The 22718-nt window shown below is 39.4% G+C and overlaps 1 protein-coding gene across 1 annotated transcript in view; it reads right to left on the reverse strand.

Moving 5' to 3' along the window:
* The window catches only part of PDXDC1 (pyridoxal dependent decarboxylase domain containing 1), a 36186-nt gene that overhangs the window by 7776 nt on the left and 5692 nt on the right, over positions 1 to 22718 (reverse strand). Inside the window, exons 3-15 of the mRNA XM_033101102.1 lie at positions 22536 to 22601; positions 20582 to 20662; positions 18656 to 18802; positions 17366 to 17555; positions 15365 to 15433; positions 14453 to 14531; positions 10352 to 10436; positions 9394 to 9442; positions 9140 to 9241; positions 8136 to 8261; positions 4571 to 4621; positions 2207 to 2270; positions 420 to 508 (exon numbers count right to left, since the gene is read on the reverse strand). Coding sequence (XP_032956993.1) covers positions 420 to 508; positions 2207 to 2270; positions 4571 to 4621; positions 8136 to 8261; positions 9140 to 9241; positions 9394 to 9442; positions 10352 to 10436; positions 14453 to 14531; positions 15365 to 15433; positions 17366 to 17555; positions 18656 to 18802; positions 20582 to 20662; positions 22536 to 22601 — 1198 coding nt within the window. The remainder of the gene's footprint in view (positions 1 to 419; positions 509 to 2206; positions 2271 to 4570; positions 4622 to 8135; positions 8262 to 9139; positions 9242 to 9393; positions 9443 to 10351; positions 10437 to 14452; positions 14532 to 15364; positions 15434 to 17365; positions 17556 to 18655; positions 18803 to 20581; positions 20663 to 22535; positions 22602 to 22718) is intronic.

Below are 22718 nucleotides of genomic sequence, written 5' to 3' on the forward strand. Positions count from 1 at the left end.
CACCAAACCGCCCAGGTTGGGCATGTCCAAGGTTCGGCTAAGATTGATACCGCTCTGGTGAACATTCTTAGGCTAAAATCCTGGAGGTACAACAGCCAGAGGTGTGCAGTTGCCTCTAGCTCACGTGCCTTTGGTATCACTACGACCCTCACCTGAACCCAACGCGGCCACGCCGCAGCGCTCACTGTGCGTTTACAGCCTCACACAGAAGCAAAGAAGTGGTCACGTGCAGACACTGCGGGGACCACGCTGAAAGGACTTGCCGGAAGTCACGCAGAGCGTGAGGTGGTGAAGCGAATAGGAACACAAACCAGCACCTTCACAGAAGGCTCCTCCTGTGGGGCTCCTTTCCCAGGCGTGACCATGTGTTATCCCAACCACCTGGGATGCAGAAGAAAGCACACGACTACCATTCTTACCCAGCGGTTCAGTGCATCGCAGGAGTTTCTCTCACGGCCGATGGCTGAAGGAGCCATGTTGGGCGGCGAGACAGCTTTAGGCACCGGATCTGACACCAAAACAGAGAAAGGGGTTCACCTCCCAGAAACACAGCTAAGTAAAACAGGCGCCCCCAACCCCATTTCCTTCAGCTCCTAGTAACCCAAGAGAAAAGCCTTAAATATGATAATAATCAAATGTACATCTTACAGTGAATAAACAAACTGGCATACACATAAATGAACTATTATTCCGCCTTAAAAAGGAAAGAAATTCTGTCACATGCTCAACATGGATGAAGCTGGAGGACACTATGCTGAGTGAAATAAGCCAGACACAGAAGGACAAGTGCTGCATGTTTTTTTTTCTATGACACATCTAAAGTAGTCAAATTCATAGAGACAGAAGTGGAACAGGGCTGGGAAAACGAAGGAAATGGGGCATTGCTGTTTAACGGGTACAGAATGTCAAATGTGCAAGATGAGAAAGTTCTGGAGACCTGCTGTACAACAATGTGAATGTACTTACTACTGAACTGTGCACTTCATGATTAAGATGGTAAATTTTGTGTTTTTTAAAACCACAACTTAAAAATAAATGAACTGTATCTTGTTAAATTTTCTCATGAAAAATAACAACACTTGAGTATATTCACACAAAGAGAATTCTTAATTTCATTCAAAGTTTTCTTTCAAGGAATTTCAAAAGGAAATCAAAGTATAACATTGTAAGTCATCAACCAATCTACCAAGCACTGTGCAAGGTACATCAGAGAACCCAACAGCTGGGCTTCACAACAGAGTATCTTCCACTCATCATATGGTCTGGGTGCCCACTCGTGCCAGGCGTTGTGCCAGGCAGGAGGGATATAAGGCTGATAAGGTTTTGTCATCTTGGAGTTTACATTCTGCTTGAGGAAACAGACCATCAAGAAAGAAATGAAATCATTCTATATTGTGAGCGCCAAGCGAGAAGGCGGGGGTGGGGTGGGAGGGCGGCTACGACGTGCTAGGGCGTCACCTGAGGCAGGGCTGACAAGGAAGGCGTCTCCGAGGAGGCAGACATTATGGAGACCTGAGGCGAGAAGGAGCCAGGAGAAGAGGATGGGGAAACGCGTGAGCGGCAGAGGGAACTGCAGGAGCACGAGGTCTTACTCTCGTAAGCAAAAGGCCAAGTGCCTAAGAGGCAGGCGAAGAGGAAGGAAGGGGTCGCACTGCAGGCCTTACAAGGCCAGGGACAGGGCCTGGACCTTATTCAACGGAAACAGGAAAGTGACGCAACGTGACTTCCTCTTACAGCGCTCATCTGACTGCCACGTGGAGAATGGTGTGGAATGGACAGAAGTGACAGAACAGTTGAGAGGGGACTGTGGCCGTCCAGGTGAAAAACAACAGTGCTCTATACTAGGATGGTGGCATTGGGGACCTTCCTTAAAAATAGAGATTTCTGGATCCAACCTACTAAATCAAAATATCTAGGAAGTAGGGCCCACAAATCTCTATTTTCAAGTGACTCTTTCTCATTCATTCCAGCAGGAGTGCAGGGACCAGAATCTGGAAACCACTGGTTTAATCACAGGAAATTACTGCTAACATGCTAAGGCGTTTAGGTCTAGAGTTCTTGAGAAAATTATTACCTTAGTCTGAAATGATGACTGAAGATTTGAGCAATCGAAATACTTCAGACTGTCCATTTAACTTGAAATGGTTTAAAATTCAAAGCCCTTAAACATGGATACAAAAATAATTCTCCTTTTAAAATCACCTACCTGAGCCTGGTAACTCCTGGAAAAATCTGAACACCACTACGGGGGAACTGAGCTCATCTTCCACCTGAAAAATGGAATCTGATATTATCCAGTAACATTAAATTCCAAATACTTACAAATGAAACACAGTTTGAAAAGTAGGCTAGAAATGTGTTTTTTTTTAATAAACACATACAAAAATTCAAAAGTTACTTTCAGTTGTTAGAGAAACAAAAATCAAGGGTTCAGGATATTTCTTAGAAATAATTATAAGCCAGTTCCGAGAATACGTTGCTGAATTATAATATCTGACACTGGTGTACTGAAATTAAAGCCGGAGGAACTTTTAATGTAATGGAGAAACATAAGTTGAAATGACTGGAACGTTCTATAACCATAAGGAAAAAAGAAACAAGTACTTTCACCTTGTAAAACTCCCCAACCCGGAGACAAGTCCTGACGGCAATGTGGGTGACCATAGTCTAGAGCTGACCCTGTGTATCTTCTGCAGCTCTTACATTCAGTGCTTACATTCGGACAGGCACCTGACAACCAACTTCATTAATGGGTTCAATGACAGATGACAACGTTCACCGCATGAAGATAAGCCAGCATTAAGTTCATGCTCTCCACTGGACAAATACACAGTCAGCCATCAGCTTCACCGTGGGGTCAGGAGGACACAAAGGGATCAGCAATGCCTTTGACAGGCGGGGGTATTTTGGGGGAGGAACGTGGGGAGAGAAGATCTCCAGGCATTCAACAATCCCAATACTACGATTCTAGTCATAAAACCTATTTCCTAAGGCCTTGTATATGTCTCACTCATGGGGCCACAACAGGAAATGCTAGTTTGGAAAGACAGGAAGTAGCTGGCCCAAGATCTTCTCTACTGACTTTTCAAAGGAGCCTGTAGATTTGATTCAGATCAAGCAAGATGCATATTCAAATCTGCCAATTACTTATTGAGCCAAATCCTGTGCTTTTGTATCTATTATATCCTTTTATTTCCACATAAACCAATAAATCTATTACCGTGTTTCCCTGAAAATAAGACCTAGCTGGACAATCTGCTCTAATGCGTCTTTTGGAGCAAAAATTAACATAAGACCTGGTCTTATTTCACTATAATATAACACCGGGTCTTATATAAGACCAGTTCTTAGTTTACTATAATGAAACAGAAGTCACTGAGAAGTAAAAATGTAGTCAATAGGTTAAATGGCAGATTAGATGCATCTCAAGAGCAGATTACTGAACTCAAAGAAAGATCTGGAGAAATGCATTAGAAGGCTGCACAGAGGTGGAAAGGATCAAAGAGACGGACAGAAGACGAAATGATGAGGTTGAACATGCAGTGAACTGAAGTTCCAGATGGCAGACTAAAGAAAGAGGTCGTATTTCTAAAAATGAATTCTATACAATTGATTTAAAAAATGAATCCTCAGGTTGAAGCAGCACAATTCCCAACCAGCATTTTCAAACAGTCCTCACTAAGATACCTCATGGTGACAGCAGCAGGGCACTAAAGACAAAGAAAACCTTAGGAGGCCGCAGAGATGTGAACACGAAACCAGGTAGATGCCCCACAGGGACATCTGGAGATGTCAAGGCTAAGGTGACAATATCATATTTGCCCCTGACATGCTGACTAGCGGCCGCCCCGGCACCTTGGAGAAGGCCCTGGTGCTGCTGGCGGTGAGCTGGGGCGTGCGTCTGAGTTTCTGGATGTGAGCGTCCAGATGGGAAGGAGGAGGCCGTGGGAGCCTGGAGAAGGGAGATGTCGGCACAGACAGCGCTTCGTAGGGAGCCGGGCTGTGCCACACCGCTGACGTGGTTATAAGCCTCACCAAATCTCCCCGTCTAGTTATTTTCCCGAGGGAGCAATCTCTGATACACCCTTATTATCTTTCAGGAAAATGTCAGAGGAAGAAGAGAGGAGGGCCACTTGCTTTTCTCTTCTTTATTCCCCTTCCTGCAAATGAAAACTCTGGTGTCAGAGGTTGCAGAAAATGTAGGCCGACACATTCTGAGACACAAAATGATTTCTCATTTCAAGACGGGTGTTCTAAATTCGTTGGGCAGGTGAAGTCAGTGGTGTAATTTAGTCCATCTTTGTGAAGTTCTAAATTTTAACAGAATAAAACTACAAATACAGTCTATGAAAGCACTGTAGGGGTTCAAACAGTGTATGGTGCAAATTTCTAGGCTTTATGCTAACGGTAGAATTAGGTCATCAGTCCAGGCATGAGTCTCTTCCAAAAAATGTGGTTTTACTAGAGCTGCCACATCCCATTGAAATGTGTCAGATCTGGAGAAAATCATTCTAAATTGTTGAAGTTAAAAATTATCCACTTCAAAAACAGATCAAAGTATATACTATACCAAGATTTTGATGTGGTTCACTTTCTTCAAACTTTCCTGCAACCGTTGACTCTGCAAATAACAAAAAACAGCTTATATAATTTCATTAGATTGACACAACATATTAAGAAGCGATTTTCACAAGGTCTTCGCAGGTCTGCAAACAAGGATCGCAGGCAGATAAAGCCATCTACGTCTTGGTGATTTCTAAGTTCGGCTGCCAATTTTTGCATTTCAATTATCTGCAAATATTCCCTACTCTTTCAGTTTAGTTATATTTAGTGGTTCCAAAAGAGCTATTTCTGATGAGACAGACATGAATTTTTCATGTTAGCAATGTAAGTCACTCATTCATTTGAGAACTACTGAGTGCAAGGCAACAGAAGCAAAAATAAACAAGGGGCACTACATCAAACTGAAAAGCTTCTACACAGCAAAGAAAACCATCAACAAAATGAGAAGGCAACCTACTGAATGGGACAAAATATTTGCAAATCACTTATCCGATCAGGGGTTACTATCCAAAATATGTAAAGAATTCACACAGCCCCGTAGCAAAAAACTCAAACAATCCAATTAAAAAATGGGCAGAAGTCTATATAGACATTTTTCCAATGAAGACATAAAGATGGCTAGTAGGTACATGAAAAGATGCTCAACATCCCTAATCATCAGGGAAAATGCAAATTGAAACCAAAATGAGGTATCGCCTCACACCAGTCAGAATGGTTATTATGCAAAAGAAACAATGTGTTGGTGAGGATGTGGAGAAAAGGGAACCCTCGTGCACTGTTGGTGGGAATGTAAATTGGTGCAGCCACTGTGGAAAATAGTATGAAGGTTCCTCAAAAAATTAAAAATAGAACTACCACATGATCCAGAAATTCCACTTTTGGGTATTTATCTGAAGAAAACAAACACACTAATTTGAAAAGATATATGCATCCCCTTGTTTATTGCAGCATTAGCCAAAATACAGAAACAACGTAAGAGCCTATCGATAGATAAATGGATAAAGAAAATGTGCTATCAGCCATAAAAAAGAATGAAATCTTGCCATTTGCAACAATACGGGTGGACCTTGAGGGCATTAAGCTAAGTGAAATAATTCACACAGAGAAAGACAAATACCATACGACCTCATTTATATGTGGAATTTAAAACAAAACAAAACAAAGAAAAACAAGCTCATAGCTACAGAGAACAGACTGCTGGTTGCCAGAGGCATGGGGCTGGGGCTGGGCAAAATGGATGGACGGGTCAGGTCAAAAGATACAAACTTCCAGTTATAAAATAAGTAAGCCATGAGGATTTTAATACAGCATGGTGACCATAGTTACTAATACTGTATGGCATATTTGAAAGTTGGTAAGAGAATAAATCTCAAAAGTCCTCATCACAAGAAAAAAAATTTTTGTAACCATGTACGGTGACAGATGTTAACTAGACTTATGACTGGTGACCATTTCACAATATATATAAATATCGAATCATGTTGCACACTTGAAACTAATATGTTATATATATCAATTTAGCCTCAATAAAAAAGAGAAAAACTACTAAGTGCAAATGTGCGCAAGGCACAGCAGCTACTGCTGGGGGAGGAGAAGTAAAGATAAATGAGAGCGCGAAGCATTGTTAAAAGCCTGTTAAGAGCAGGTTAGGAGCGTGGGATCTGGAACACACCTGGGTTCAAAACCTGGTTCTGCCACTTATCACCTGCAGGAGTTTGGGTAAATTAATCTGCCACATACTAGCTACAACCTTGGTTAAGTGATTTCGCGTCTCTGTGCTTCAGTTCCCTGAACTGTAAAAGGGGGATGGCAGTATCTCTCGTACGGATAGATGAGATTAAATGAGTTGATCCACGTAAGTGCCTGGAAACAGTGTCGAGCACATGGCGTGCGTTACGTAAGTGGGGACTGCCATCACCACCATCATTACAGCAGTGTCTCAATCCCAGATCTGTCATCAGTGATGTGCAGATAAAATAGCCTGCGCCTCATGGGGCTGGGTTCAGTAATCCCACAGACATTTATTGAGTATTGGACACTGGAAATCCTTAAAAACTAAATCTGAACTGCGTTGTTTTCAGAAAACCTTATATTCTAGTGAACTTGTGGGGACCCCCGGGACAACGCATGTGCAGGGCTTTGCAGTGTTTGGTGCTGACTATATGCTCAGTAACTGCGTCCCGTGAGGCAAAGATGACGACGAGGAGGAGGAAGAAGGAGGAGGAGGAGGACACAGCTTGCGCTCTCAGAGAACCTACGGCCTGGTGTGGACTATCAAGCGTGAATGTACACAGATAACCACATCTGCTGAATCTGCTCGCAGCTTAACATGCACTTATTTAGCAGTGGCGAGTCACCAGGTGGACACCAGTCAGGTCCCCCAGAGCAGCTGAGATCAACCAGCACTGGCTTGCAGGAAGATGCCAGAGCTGCAGTGACTCAAGGGTTTATTAAGTAGTTGGTGTCATCGTTATTTTCCTACACTCCATAAGCCAAAGTTGAAAAAACTCTCCCGAGTGCCCAAACCTTCCCTGAACTGACTACATTTCTATGGCAATGAAGGCTTCTTCTTCCAAAGAACCAAACCAAAAAAATGTGAGCCAACCACCCCGTGGGAAAACTTTTTTTAAAATGTGGTGCTTCTGCAAACTTAATGAACACAAATCTTAAAAAATTACTTAATGTGATGAAACCACTTCATTTAGAATGTTTCTATTTCATTAGAAACTAATGTTAGAATGAATCATCGTAACATTATGAACCAGAGGACTAGGGTTACAAAAGTAATACAAAAGTATTTTTGCTTAAATATAAAAACGACACTCAAGGAAGTACCAACTCCCCAAGAATACACTATTTATAACAAAGATTTACTTTTAAACCTATCTGCATAACTTACCACATGATTAGGCACTACTGTAAGAGCTTTACATGCATACACTCCTTAAGTCCTCATAACAATCTTTGATTTTATCATTATCCCTATTTTACAGATAAGAAAATGGAGGTATAGAGGTGATGTCATGCTTTTAGACTTAGATAGGACTCAGCTCTAAAACTACGTAAATATGACATCCTTTTACTTTTTAAACTACAGCACAATTATATATAATTTCACAATTAGAACACCTCAAAGAGAAAGATAATTAAAATTGTCCCCCAAAGCCTTGTAATTAGGGAACCCAAGCCAGCTGATGTGAAAATACACGGACCATCCATAATTAGCCCCCAACCATCATTCTCCTTCCCCCTCAAGAGTCAGTCCGTCAAGTGGAACGTTCACCCCCTTCTGCATCCCTCACCACTCCTTGGTGGCTGTTTTCATCCCATGCTGACATCACATTCATTTGCATCTGATTTCCTATGACATAAATGCTGGGCCAACTCCAGCAGTCTCTCCCTGAACTTGGAACAAGAAATGTACACATGCAGGACTAGTAGCCTGCTTGCTATGAGATGGAAAATCCTGAGCACAAGGTACTGGATGGAGTACCGAAATTGATGGAGTGTTTTTCTGACTGCTTTTGCCATGGAGTATTTGTGGCTCATTTAAACTTGAGGTTTCGACTCACCAGCTGGCAGGCATGCTTAATCCTCTCCACAATCCCATCAAGTCCCAAGTATTGTAATGACAACCACAGTGGCAGGGCACGGAGTTTGTCTGCTGGCTTATTTGATGTAAGGCCGGCAACTAAAGTCTGAAAAAGCCAACATGCATTTATTAACCAAAGCCAGTGAAATCACAAAGCAGAATTAATTAGTTATCACTTACAAGGCACTTAGTATGTGTCAGATGCCATGCCAGGTATCTGGCTTACACTATTCATTTGATCATCCAAAAACTCTAGGAAGTAAGAAATCTAGGCAACTTAGCTCAGAGACCTTGCATTGTCCCAGGGTCCATGTCTGAGAAGTGGCAAAGCCAGGATAAGACTCTAGAGGGGTCACATCCAGAGCTGGAGCTCTTAGTCACTCAAGAGGCAGCCCCTTCCAAGGCGGTTCTGAGAGTCCTCAAACAGTTGGTCATTATCAACTGGGCAAGACATCAACTGGTGTGGCAAGAATCACTAAAGTTTATTTTGCATGAGCCTATCACTAACTGATCCACTATCGAGAACCACTGCTGTGTTTTTTAAAAAAAAATACCACGTTACGACCTTCCAGACAACGCGGACCATGCTACTCTGACAGGAATGCCCCCTCTGGGAACCTCTTCTAAGGAAATCATGTGAACCCTAGAAAGATGTTCATTATTTCAGTAACAAACATTTGAAAACATCCTAAAAGCTCACAAATGGAGAACGATTAAATAAATTGTGGTCTGAGAGTAACAGAATATGATGCGGTCATAAATGTCATAAAAAGATCTTCATCCACACAGGGAAGTATGGGGAGAAAACAGAAAAAAACACATGTGGTACAGTTTCACTTCTGTTAGAAACAGGTTTTTGAAAATAAAAAGTCACAGAAGTGGCATTAAGGAAACTGTTCACTTTTTCCGTTTGTTTTTCTGTATTTTGCCCACAGATCCAATAATGATTAGCCACCCCCACTCCCTCCCGCGAGATCAGCTTACCAAGGCAGGATCGTCGTGTTTATAAAGGGTGACTGCAGGTACAGCTGGCAAACCCAGCCACGGGCCCGGAGTCAACGTCATGCTATCACATTTGGTTGCAGCCTACCGATGAGGGAACAACTTTTTGTTAGACTATCAGAATACACGAAACCCAACACCCTCCTCCATTCATAAAAACCATGAAAAGCCATCCGGGGTTAAATGACTTTAAATCCTTTCTTAAAAACACAGTATGTAGTAAATCAACAACATACCAGCACTGACGAGGAGACATAACCTAGAGCCAATGTTGCCAGATTCACACTGGAAGAAAAAACACCAATCTAAGAACTAATTATTTACTGCTGCTTCTTCACTAAATATATACTTTCAAAAAGAAAACAGGAGGCTGTGCTATTCCAAGCTGACATTTAAATGTCTCTCACCTTTGTTATTAGCTTTTATAACAGCATCAGAAAATGTAGGACATACAAACTTCAAGAAAACCTTGAAAATGAATTTTAATCAAGATGTACTTCAGGGAATGTCTCCTACTTAGTGTAGTGGGTCTTACATCTTGTATGGCTATTCCTTTCCAGCCGTCCTTTCCCCGAGGGATGAAATAAAGAAGAAGCCTACACAGCAGGATGTGCTGGATATGGAGTGCTCTGGCGGCCCTGCATCCTCCCCCTCTTCTCTTAGCAGCACCCCACCGGCCTTCGGGGAAGCCACCCCAGGCTCCTCTATCTACCACAGCTTTGGGTGGACGAGACACCACCCCCTGCTTCAGGGGTGGCCAAATAACCGAAACTATCAGAGGATTACATTTGCCTGCCACACTGATGGGTTCAGTAGGAGACTTTCGCTGGGACTTCTGACCCACTGGACACAAACCTGAAAAGACGGCTAGAGTTGCGGCAGCTACTTTGCACCTTAACAGGAAAGTCCATCTATAGGTGGAACCAACACAGAGGAAATTAAGCCAAGTGTGGGTGGGGGTTTGCGGGGAGGACACCAAGTGCAAACTGATGTGCCTAAAGCTAGTCCTATCACGGCTCTATTTAGTTATGTGAGCCAATCAAATCCGTTCTCGTTTAAGCCAAAAGGGGCTATTTTCTCTGCAATCCACAGAGCCCTTAGCGATCAATGTCGCGACAACGTGAGCATCTGGATGTCCACTCCTCACAAGCACTGTGTGTGGGCCAACCGCGGCCGGCCTCAGCCTGCACTCACCCCTCCACGTGAAGCCACACGCCATACTGCTCACAGAGTTCTTTCAAACGCCCAATCTTATCTGTGTGCCCTACGGCTGCAGTTCCTAGGATAAAACACACAAAGATACTAAAAGGAACAAACGTCTTCTGAGTCTTTACAGCATGATTAGAGCTTTTATATACATTATCTTCCTGTGAGGTTAGTAACACTATTTTTTATTAATATTTTCTTTGTGGATTGGCTTAAAATCAACTTTTACAAGTTGATTATTCGAGTTTTGAAGACTGTGTATTCTTCATTATATGTATCTATAAAACAGCCTGTTAATTGTGTTGTTTAAATCCCCTGTATTTTCTATTTACTTGATCTGTTGTTTCATGAGAAATATATTCAAGTCTCCCACCAAGATTGTGGATTTGTCAATTTATACTAGATTCTATCAATTTTTCCTTTAGTTTTCCTTTATATATTTCAGTTACGCTAAAAGCATTCATAACTGTTATCTCTTAGATTATATGAATTATAATAACATGATATCTACTATATCTCACACTAACACCGCTACCATACTTCTGTTGTTAGCATTTGTCCAAAATATCCTTTCCACTCTTTTTGTCACTTACTGGGTTACTTTTATTTAGGTGTGTCCTTTATAAAAAATACAGGTGACTTCGAGGTGTTTTAAACCCAATGTGGAGGTTTTTTGTTTTAATATAGAACATGTATTCTGAAGTCAGTTTGAACCTCTCAAACACTTTAACCCATTCCCTTGATAATTCATTTACACTCCGAGGTTTTGCCGGGCAGCTCCCTAATCACAAGCAGAGTGAAATACAGTCTCCCAACTCTCCTAAATGTCCAGTTAGCAGAATCTCACGCAATGGGATCTCAAACACTCACCGACTGCCTCAAGGAACACAACTGATGACAAGTAGCTCTTTTGCAGGGTTTATGCTACAAAAAGGGCTGAAACATTTCCCCACACACGTCTGTCTCAAATTTTTAAAAAATCTTAACTGACACACTTGGTTCAGTTGAAACAAGATCAAAGGCCAATGATGGATTATGTCATATGACCCATCAAAACATAAAGCGTAGTGCTGTGTTTCAGTGACTACACCACATTCAGATTCGCTTTTCAAGTTTTTTTGGCAATGTGTGCTGGCTGAGCCCTGGCATGTATGCTCTGGCGACAGCAGTGTAGTCGCCCTGGTAAGTCATTCGGTGACATATAAATGGAAGCCTCTCCCATCTATCAAATGATTAAATATGGGTGGATTTATGTTTCTTTTTAAACATACAATATGCTAAGTCAAGCAGGAAGTGGTGGTGTTCCTACTAGCAATATGGTGCATATGTGTTTTTCTGTTTATTATTTTTTAAATATAGTTGGCCCTCTATATCCACGGGTTTCAAATAGGCAGATTCAACCAACCATGGATTAAAAATATTTGGTGAAACAAAAATCCCAGAAAGTTCCAAAAAGCAAAACTTGAATTTTCCATGCACTGAGCACTATGCTGAATCCACATGAATGAAGGAAAGCATAGGCATATGCTGCTGTAGTCTAGATGAAATACAGGTTATATGCAAATACTACACCCTTTGTGTAGGGACTTGAGCACCCATCCCATGGATCTGAGTATCCATAGGGTGGAGGAGGGTTCTGGAACCAATTCCCTGTGGATACCGAGGGACAACTGTAATCAGTTTTATTGATTCAAGTATAATTAAAGTATAAATCCGCTCATTTAAGTGTATAATTCAACGCAATCAGGTAGAGGATAGTCCCATCATCCCAAAAGTGTCCTCATCCACCTGGATGTTTCTTTCACTCTTCTCTCCACTCCCTACTGGCTCCAAACAATCCTGATCTGCTTTCTGTCACTGTAGTTCTGTCTTTTTTAGAAGTTTACAGAAATGGAATCATACGCTGTGTAACTTCTTCTGTGTCTGGCTTTTTGTATGAGCATGCTTTAGAAAATCATCCCTATTGATTGATATATATATATATATGTATATAATTACTTATATATTTATTTCTTAGCAGCCCACAAGACGGATATACCACAATTTGTTTATCCATTCACATGGATACGTTAAGGACATCAGGGTTGTTTCTGGTTATGAGTAGTGCATACAATTCTTTGTGTGGACACGTTTTCATTTCTCTGATAAATACCTAAGTGGGACTAACGGGTCATGTGTTAATTCTATGTTCAACCTTTTGAGGAACCGCTAAACTGTTTTCCAGAGCAGCTGTGACATTATTTGCCTCCCTGCCAGCAGTGGATGGGAGTTACAGATAGGATTTCCAGTTGCTCTGCATCCTCCCCAGCGTTTAGCACTGTACTTTTTTATTTTCTCCATTCTAACAGATATGTAACAGTAGCTCACTATGGTTTTAATTAGAATTTCTCTAGTGGCTAATGATGTTAACCATCTTTTTAAGTGCTTCTACATCCATATACTGGGGTGCCAAAAAAAATACATACATATGACTTGTATTCATCTTTTGTTATCAGTATATATCGAATATTACAATTTTCATACAGTTTTTTCCTTTCTTAAAATGTGTGTACATTTTTTTGGCACCCCCAGTATATGGATGTATATTCTTTGGTGAAATGTCTATTCAAATCTCTTGTTCATTTACAAAACTGTATTATTTGTCTCCTTAATGTTGAATTGTAAAACTTCTTTGTATATTTTGATACAGCCCTTTGTCAGAAAAATGTTGCAAATATTTTCTCCCCATATGTAACTGGCCTTTGCGTTTTCTTCATGAAAAAACAGCAAAAGCTTTTAATTTTTGATGAAGTCCAACTTATGGCTCCTGCCTTTTGTGTCCTAAGAAATCTTTGCCTAACCCATGGTCTAGAAGTTCTAGAAGTTTTATTGTTTTGGCGCTTATGCCCTTATATTTTATGTCTATGAATCATTTATAATTAATTTTTGTACAATATATATAGAGTCAGGTAAGGGTTAAGGTTCAATTTTTTTCCATGTGGATAACCAATTGTTCCAAAACCATTGATGGAAAAGACCATCCTTTCTCTCTTGAATTATGGTGGCATCTTTGTAAAAAAAATCAAATGACCATATACATGTGAGTCTATTGCTGAACTCACTATTCTCTTTAATTAATCTCACACTCTCTTGATTATTTGTAGCTTTATAGTAAGTATAAAAGTCAGATAGGGTAAGTCTTCCAATTTCGTTCTTTTTCAAAACTATCTGGGCTATTCTTAGATCCTTTGTATTTTCTTATTAATTTTAGAATTATCTTATCAATTTCTACAAGAAATTATATGCTGAGATTTTGATATGGATTGACTTGAATCTATAGACTAATTTGGGGAGATTTGACTTAACAATATTGAGTCTTCCAACCATGCACATGGCATACCACTCCATTTTTGGGGGGTCTTCTTTAATTTCTCTCAGCAACATTTTGCAGTTTTCAGTGCACAGATCTTGCATATATTTTATTAAATTTATCCATAAAGTTTTCATTTTTTGATGCTATTACGAATGGCATTTTAAATCCAATTTCAATTGGTTATCGCTAGTCTACTGAAACCCTGCAATCTTAATAGATTTGCTTATTAGTTCCAATGGCTTTTGTTTGGTTTCTTTAGGACTTTCTATTGGTACAATCATGCTATCTGCAAACAAAGAGTTTATTCTTCCTTTTCAGTCTGTGTGTTGTTTAATGATTTTTTTGCCTTATTGCTCTGTCTAGAACTTCAAGTCCAAGGTTATACACAATCTGGTGAGCAGAAAGTGGGAGTTGAACTCCAGTCAACAAGGTGGACATTTAAGTGTGGACATTTAAGTATGACATCTTAAAATTCAATTTAGAAAGGAAGCACATGAAGGAGTAGAGAAGCACTTATGACCGAAATGCAAAAGTACACAAACATAATAACTCCCCAAACAAACCAAAATTATCTAATGAGCCAATTTTAGTATACTTCTGACCACAATGCAGATACAGACTATCTTAAACATGAGGCACACAATCAATTATTAAGACTTGGTCTTTTTTAGGCTCAGTACCTAGCCTGTACCTTATATGTTCAAAATGTATTCGGGTTCATTCGGGTTCATACCTACCAGCATTTGCGACAAGCAATAGGGGCAGTTTTCCTCGTTCCACATCATCTTTAATCAGCTTCTCCAGGAGGGCAATATCCTATGATTAAAAGACAAAGCATGAAACCACAGGCAACCAGCATAAAAGCTGTACAATGAAAAATCATAATTTCCAAAAGAAGCACATGACTCTCCAAATTAGTCACTCAAATCAATTCTTGTTCTTGATAACTCTTTTATTTTCTCTAATCATAAATATGAAAATCAAATAGTTTTTCTTGAAGACTAACTAGAAAAATTAATTAAGAGTGATTAAAGTTAAAGACAACATATACAGAACCAACATTTCTCTAGTTTTAAACATTTAAAGAAAATGTTCTCTCAACCCCCCCAAAACAGTCAAAAATGTATTTCTAATATTACTCATTAATGTATCTGAATTAATGTATAGAAAAATCAAACTACCTTCAAAAAAAAAACTGCAGAACCCTAAAACCTATCCCTTTTCCCTGTAGCTTCAGTACGGAAAGTTTTATCACTTCCATGTCTAAAAATAAATAGAATCTAATCCCAAGATTACAAATGAAGAACCTCATTTTCAAAATCTTCTCATTCATAGTCTAGGAAATAGTGACAACCATTTCAAAGGATGAGGTTTGGAAGAAATTTCTGGTGCTTAACTGGACTCTATGTTTCCACTTAAAGCTGGTGACACAGTGATTACAAGATCTTAAGAGCCAGGTACTCCTGACCTATACACCAGCCAGCTTTCACGGTCATTCAAACCCGAAGCATGTATTATGCAATGGGAAGATCTAAGCAATAAATGAATAAGCTAATAATTATCCGGAGGCCAGCAAACAGAACTATAGTTGAAGACACAGTTTTAAAACACAATTCCATATTATTTTACAAACCAAAAGGAGAACTCACCATCTGATGCTGGGATCCAAACATAGTGTTACAGGGCACACGAGACAAGCAGGGGAAGGGCAAGCCAAGCTGCAAGAAGTAACATACAATTTTACAAAAAAGCTCTTTGTCACCATCCACTTCTCATGCCTTCAAAAGATTGTGGCTCTAAGACAAGTCATAATTATTCTTTTTAAACAATTTCTCTCCTTAGGAACTCTTAATATTATAAATAGATGTCAAAGTACACTTAGAAAGTCAAGCCAAAAAAAGGGTGAATTCCAGGAGCTGAGATATCATCTAAGAGAACAGAGACAATGTACAATTTTCTAAATTAGTCAACTAGATGAGTAACTATCAACTCATTTTCTGAATGAGTAAATATCTTTGGTATATTTTATATATCAAAAATCAAAAGCACTTCCAAACTGGGAACAACCGAGCCCTGAACATTTTGGGGGATAATTGAGGATCCTTCTTCCAAGCACTGGTGGTAAATAACACCAGCTAAAGGCATTCAAAGAACAATATCTTATTTATGGGTCCACCTACTTCTAAAAAGCAATAAATATGTACTAGCAGATGTACATTTCTTAAGAGAAATGAAGTCAGTGTTATGAAGATAGTAATATTAATTGTCAGATTTCACAGTCTTCATTTTTAGCTTCCAAATCCTTGAGGAGTTGATAGTTTTAGAAATTTTTAAACAGTTGCAGACTATTCTATATAAAACTAAGACTCAGTAGAATTTAAAGACCAAAAACTTAACAAACACTTTATTCACACTTTTCCCCCTTACTGGATTTTTCTTTTAAATTCTGAAAGTGAAGCCCAGATAAAACACACAATAAAAAATATAGAAATTAAAAGTGAAAATGCCCCCACATAAGCCACCAATCCCCCACTGTTAAACAGGTTAGTATGTAATCTGCCAGACATTTTCTAGGTATAAATGTATTTACATAAATGTATTTTTCTAAATATAAAAAATACACATGTAAGCATGTAAATGCTTTTTAAAACATGAATATGACCATCTTACATATATAGTTCTATCACCTGCCATTCTCACGTAACAATACCCTCACACATCTTTTGAAGAACGGACAGCCTTGGGTCCATGAGAGCCTGGCCAACAGTAGATACACCATAAGTAATTTGTTCCATGTTTCTATAGGGATATTACAAAACTCCCCGTTTTGTATATCCTCAAGAAGAGGACATGATTTCTTGCCACCAGTGACCACAGCTCAGAAACAATTAAATCCTGGAATTTCCCCCAAATAGCTCCCCAGGGCTCCTCTATCTTACAAAAGACAAGGCCTCCAATCCTAAGGGTCTGGCCTTAAAACATTCTTGGCCAAGAGGCTTAACAATTTCTTGTCTCCAATTAGGGGGCTCCCTAATTGGGCTACATGCACCATGAACTTTAAAATTGGTAATGTTCTTTGACCTAGTAATTCTAGATTGACTGGAAATCTATCTGAAGAATATAACCCCAAACACAGAAAAAGCTTTACGCATAAAGATGTCCATGACAGCACTATACAGAGAGCATTCCATGAAAATGGCCAAAGAATGGAAACATTCTAATTGTCCAAAAGGCAAACAATTCATTGACATACTACACACTTACTTGAAGGAACATTATGAAGACATTAAAAATAAGATTTTACTTTGAAGAACTGTGAAAAGGTGATATTCCTTTCTTATAACAGGAAGTGAAAAAAAGCCAGGTATAACCATGTAAAAAAACACATGCACTCTGATTAAAGTCTGGGAAGAAATAAATTAAAATGTTGACTGTGGTTGCCTTTGGACAACTAAAAAAAGTACCTACCTAAATTCATTAATATGCATTAATGTATTTTTTTATAATGACAAAACAAGCAATTAAAAAAAAAAATCTTTCTTTTGACTTGAAAAGAACAGCAGCTGAAGACATGGATCTACACACTTTAAAAATTTCCAAGATAGAACAAAACACTGAATCTTTCAAATATTTACCTTCCACCACCTTACCTGGTTACAAAGGTACTGGCCCAGGCCAGGCCGAGCAGCAGCACTAAGATATATAACAGGTTTCTTGTTGTATAACACATTGAATCCATCCACTACAAAGTCTTCGTAACGAGAATGAATGGCAAGCCTACAGATCTTGGCAAGTCCTTCTCTTTCTTCTTCGTGGAAATAAGCGCAGCCGTTTTCATACCTGTTAAGAGACACCCATATATCAGTATGTTCTTAGCTCTGGTTAACTCTGATTTTATATCCCAATCTTATAATCATGGAAACTATTCTTTTCTCAGCCTAGAAACTGTCATCTAGATCAGTCAAAGGAGACAAGAATCACCCCCATCTTCCATGGCTGACAACTCCTTAGAGCTGAAGGTTATGAGAAAGAGGCAATGCCTCTTCGTCTATACCTAACTCCATAACAAAGGAGAAACGATGAAAACCAGAAGAGAACAGGAGTCCCTCAGATATAAAAAGGCTGAAAATCATGGTTTTGGCTTATTCTATAAGAAGGCCAGCGCTGGATAGCACGGTTCTTAGCAGAGTTTCAGGTCTAAAACGTCTGAAGTAAATAACACTGTTGGAAATGCTGGTCAGGCTAACTTTTTGCTTTCACTATGATCTGCTTGGGGACTTTTATTCTTAACCTCTCAGAGAAGGAGGGAAAGAGACTTTTATTCTAATAGAAGAAAATTTCTCTTTTGCAATACACTTAGGCAAACTCACATTCTTGTCAGGTCAACCTCTTTTCCAACATCTGAAACGTGGGTCTCCCAAGTTAAATGTTCCAATGTTAGGCAAACATTTATTTTCCATAAAAGTAAAACCATAAACACAAAAATAACTACAGGTCCTGTGTCTTCTACTGAATCCTTAATCTGCTATAATTCCCTAATGATGCCAACATTACGTCAGCATTTCCTTTCTACTACAGCACAATACTTTTACTAAAAGTATTTGAATATATTTCACTGCCCTATCTTCTATCAACATGAGCCAATTAGGAATCCTATAAAGAAGCAACTGCTGACATTATCCCACATATATGTGCTTATGTTCTCAGCTCTTCAGCAGTATTAATTCATTAGCTCATTTAATCCTCACAGCAATGCCAGAAAAAGATGAGTGTCATCCACTTAGTAGATGAGGAAACTGAGGCATGGGGAGGCTAAGGAACCCTTCCCAGAGGAAGGGGAAGAGGAAGATCTGAATCCAGGTAGCATAGCTCCAAAAAAGACCCCTCAGTCTATACCCAACTCATAAATGTCAGAAACTAAAAACTCATAATGTTTTTACCTGAAAATTCTGCACAGCCATAAGGTAGTGTCTGAAAGTATCCTAGTTGTAAGTTTTCTCAGCTTCTCTTTGTCCAGAGTTGAAATATAAGCTCCCAGACTATGCCCCAACAAAGCTATATGACCTTGTTCTCCAATATTCTGGATTCTGTTAATCAAAATTCATTAGATTAAAAAAAGTAGTAAAAACATAAATAAAACTTTCAGAGACAGTATTCTACAGAAATTTCTGTCAGACTGGAAATCTATTTACTGGCCTAGAAGACAGAAATTCTGCTAAATGTAGGAAACTGCCTATAAGGTATTGATAGTCTGGGGAAGAAAGATACTTTACAAATTAATTCCTGGAGGTATCCTTTTTACTGAATATCTCCTAAATACACAAACTGTTTTTAAATAATTTTCTCCTGGATTTTTAAAAATTAAGTAGAAGCCGTAAGAACTTTGGAGGGTAGAACTAAAATGTGCAGAAAACAATTTTTTTAAGAATCATTATATGAAGATCAATTCCCTGCAATAAATAGCTATTTACAACCATAATACAGCAAATTCAAGGGGAACTAGGTATTATGTTATAGTTAAAATGGACAGGCTAAGACCAATTTCCCTTATAAAGTCAATAAGAAAAAGACAAAAAAATCAAACAGTATACTGGGCAAAGGAGACAGCTCATAGAAGAGGAAATATAAAAGGGTCTTAAAACACATTTAACCTGGTTCATAAGAAAAATGCAAATTAAAATTATGCGGAAATATCATTTCTCAGCTATGTGATTGGCAACGACCCTTAAGTCGGCTCACACCTTGCAGGCAAAGGTCTGGGGAAAGAGGTACTCTCATACATTCTAGTGGGACTATAAACTGGCACAACTCCACGGAGAGGAATTTGGCAATATCCATCAAAATTACAAATGCACAAATGCACAGCGATCCCACTGCTACGATTTTCATCGCCCAGAAACACCTGGTTCTCTGAGAAATGACACATGTACAAAGCGACCGGCTGCAGCGATGTTTATAATAATAAAACACAACAAAGAGACTAGTTAAAGTATGGCTCATCCCATCCAAGTAAAACTAAACAGCTCTTAAAGGAGAAAGTGCCCGTGTACCGATATGCCATGAACTCAAAGACATAAATGAAAAAAGCAAGGCCCAGAACAATGTGTAGTATTTATGTAACAGAGGGGGTGAGTAAAGGCATTTTGCTCGTGTTTACATACCCATAAAATATCTCAGAATACACAATAAACTCGCAATATTAACTATCTATCTATCTCTAAGAAGGAGAACAAGATAGAGAGGCAAAGATAAGAAGGAAAAGTGCCTTTGTATACCCTATCTTTTGAAATTTGAACCAGGAAAATGTATCATTTAATCCCCCAAATCAAAAACAATTAAAGAGAAAATGAAACTAAATAAATAGCTAAATAGATGAATACATAACATGAAAGCAAACGGATGATTCACAAAGTGGCCTGCCACCCATCAATTCAGCTGCAGCAATTCTTAGCAATCAGAACAAGAAAATCACACAGTAGTTATTCTGTGGTCCCTCTGCCAGCCCCTCCCTAAGACACGATACCATACAAACTACAGGATTTAGTTTTTGTTTTTGTTTTTTTAATTTAGTGGGGTGACAGTTGTTAGTAAAGTTACATAGATTTCAGGTGTACAATTCTGTATTACATCATCTATAAATCCCATTGTGTGTTCACCACCTAGAGTCAGTTCTCCTTCCATCACCTTCCATCACAAATATATTTGATCCGGATTTAGTTTTTAAATGCCCTCTTAATAACATACGGAACTCTGAATGAAACAGAATTACTTGAGCAACCTGCAGGCATGCGATCACTATCAAAACCAGGACCACACATACTAATACTGTCATAATACTGTCATAGCTGCCAGCCGCTCTCCATTACCGGGCGCTCTGAGGCTCCTCGTCTTCGTCTCCATGCATGAGATTCTGAACTAACTGGAGGATGCTCACCATATCTTGTCCGCTGCAGAATAAAAGAGAGTTGACGGACAGGTGGAAACAGTGCCCCCCCCGCCCCCCCCCATTGCTCTCGTCCACACTAGCTTTGGTAAGTGTTATTAATTGAGTAGCTACAAGAGAAAGAATGTGTTTGAGATACAGTACACATCTTTTAAAAACAAACCTCAAATTGTTAACTGAATTCTGAACATGACCTTACGCGTGACTGAGTAAATCTTCTACCTAAGTCTGAGACTGATTTTTTTAAATTTCACCAGTATTGCTTAAGCAGTATTTTTCTACCTGTTCATTTGAATCCTGGAGAATAAGTGTGTCATTAGAGCCAACAGTTCTTAAAAGACGCCAGAAAATCCCAGAAGCAGCAAGAATACTCCAATGACACTGGTAGATCTAGTTTCCCTCCATGGAGGCCTGTTTGTTCTGACAGACTTAGAATTGTAGTGCAAGCATCATTTATTACCACCTCTCCTCCAAGCGGGCAAACTAGAGATCTGCTTAGAAGAAACAGATTTACTTCTATCCAAGACATGTTCCTCAGGGCTCATCACGTGAGAGGTGAAAACCTCTGGAAGAACGTGAACGGCTAAAGCGGTAAGCAACGTCAAGGCAACTTGTAATGTGAAAAGACTGTCGCTCCATTAATGAGAATACGAGTTCTACAAAGTTCTCTCTTTTGAAAAAGAGGCACCATCAAAACAATACCCCGATACCCATCCTGCCAAGGTGCTGACCCTCACGAGAGGGGCTCCGGTCCTTGGACAGTGTAGAGAGATTAGCTACATGACCTTGAGCGAGCTACTGACAGTCCTTCAGCCCCTGTATTATAGACCCGTGAGGATGCATGTGAAGCATCCGACACTGTGCCTGCACAATCCTATGTCAGATGTTGGCTATTAGCATTACTAAGTGTGAATACTCCTGCCCGGGGGCTTGGATGCCCTACTAGTCTGAGAATTCCTGATGGTCTCGGTGGTACCTCCTCCAGGAAAGCGTCTGTGGGGTCAGTAACACCCTTTAATTCCCTTCAGTAGGCTTGGATGGGAGACCTACAGAATTTGGTTCCTGCTCTGACCTGCAGAACACACTCCACATTGAGAGGGCGGTAAATCAGTACCATTCAAGCCACAAGCAGGAGTGCCTGTTTTAAAATATTAGTATCTGGGTGTGTTAGATGTGACACTTGGCAGGTTGTGAGCCTTCCTCCACACTTTTCTTTTGCAACCTTGTACATATTTACATTCAGGTCAAAGGACAATTTAAGGGAGTTGTAATATTTACCTATGTGCACTTTCCTGGTTATAAAACACAAAAAGTAAGCTTGCATGAGGGAAGCTGGGCTGGGATTTTAATTCCAAATTGAGTGCTAACCTCCTGTGAAAACTTTAGTCAGACAGCTACTTCTTTTCCTGATTTTTTTCCTGCTACCTCAAACCACAAACACTTGACAGATTTGCTTTAGTTGCCAAAAAATAAATCATTCTCTCAATAAATGACAAAGTCAACATCTTCCTTTCATTTTACTATATTACAAAAATCTTATCAAATTAAAATCTTTCACAATAAAGCTCAGTCTACCATATAGATTACAGTTTCAAGGATAAACTAAGTATGACAGTTGAGTTATAAGTTTGTGCATTGTTTTTGAGTCACGATTTTGTATTAAATTTTGAATGGGAAAGTGGGGAGAAGCAGGTAGGCTCAGAATGATCACCAACCAGCCAATGGCATTTCAGTTTTCTGATGTTACACTGATTACTCATAACTCTAAATTTGCTTTGTGCTTATTAAAACTAAAATTGTGAATCAGTGACGGTAAAATCTTGGTTTAAAGAAAATGCATACCCTAACTAAAGGTATTTATCTTCATTGTCACCTACCTGCCTTGCAGTGGCCCTGGAATATCCCCTGATATGAGCTTCTTTCCATTTTCCTCCTCTGTTCGTCTAATTTAAAGGAAATAACAAACTTTGTTTAATCATATCAAATTTTTTAACGTTTGAGCATGCAAACATGTAACGATGTTGCCTATAATCTCTTAGTAACTGATGCAGGATTTAAAA

This window comes from Rhinolophus ferrumequinum, assembly GCF_004115265.2.
Source record: "Rhinolophus ferrumequinum isolate MPI-CBG mRhiFer1 chromosome 15 unlocalized genomic scaffold, mRhiFer1_v1.p scaffold_54_arrow_ctg1_1, whole genome shotgun sequence".
In the NCBI taxonomy this organism is placed as follows: Eukaryota; Metazoa; Chordata; class Mammalia; order Chiroptera; family Rhinolophidae; genus Rhinolophus; species Rhinolophus ferrumequinum.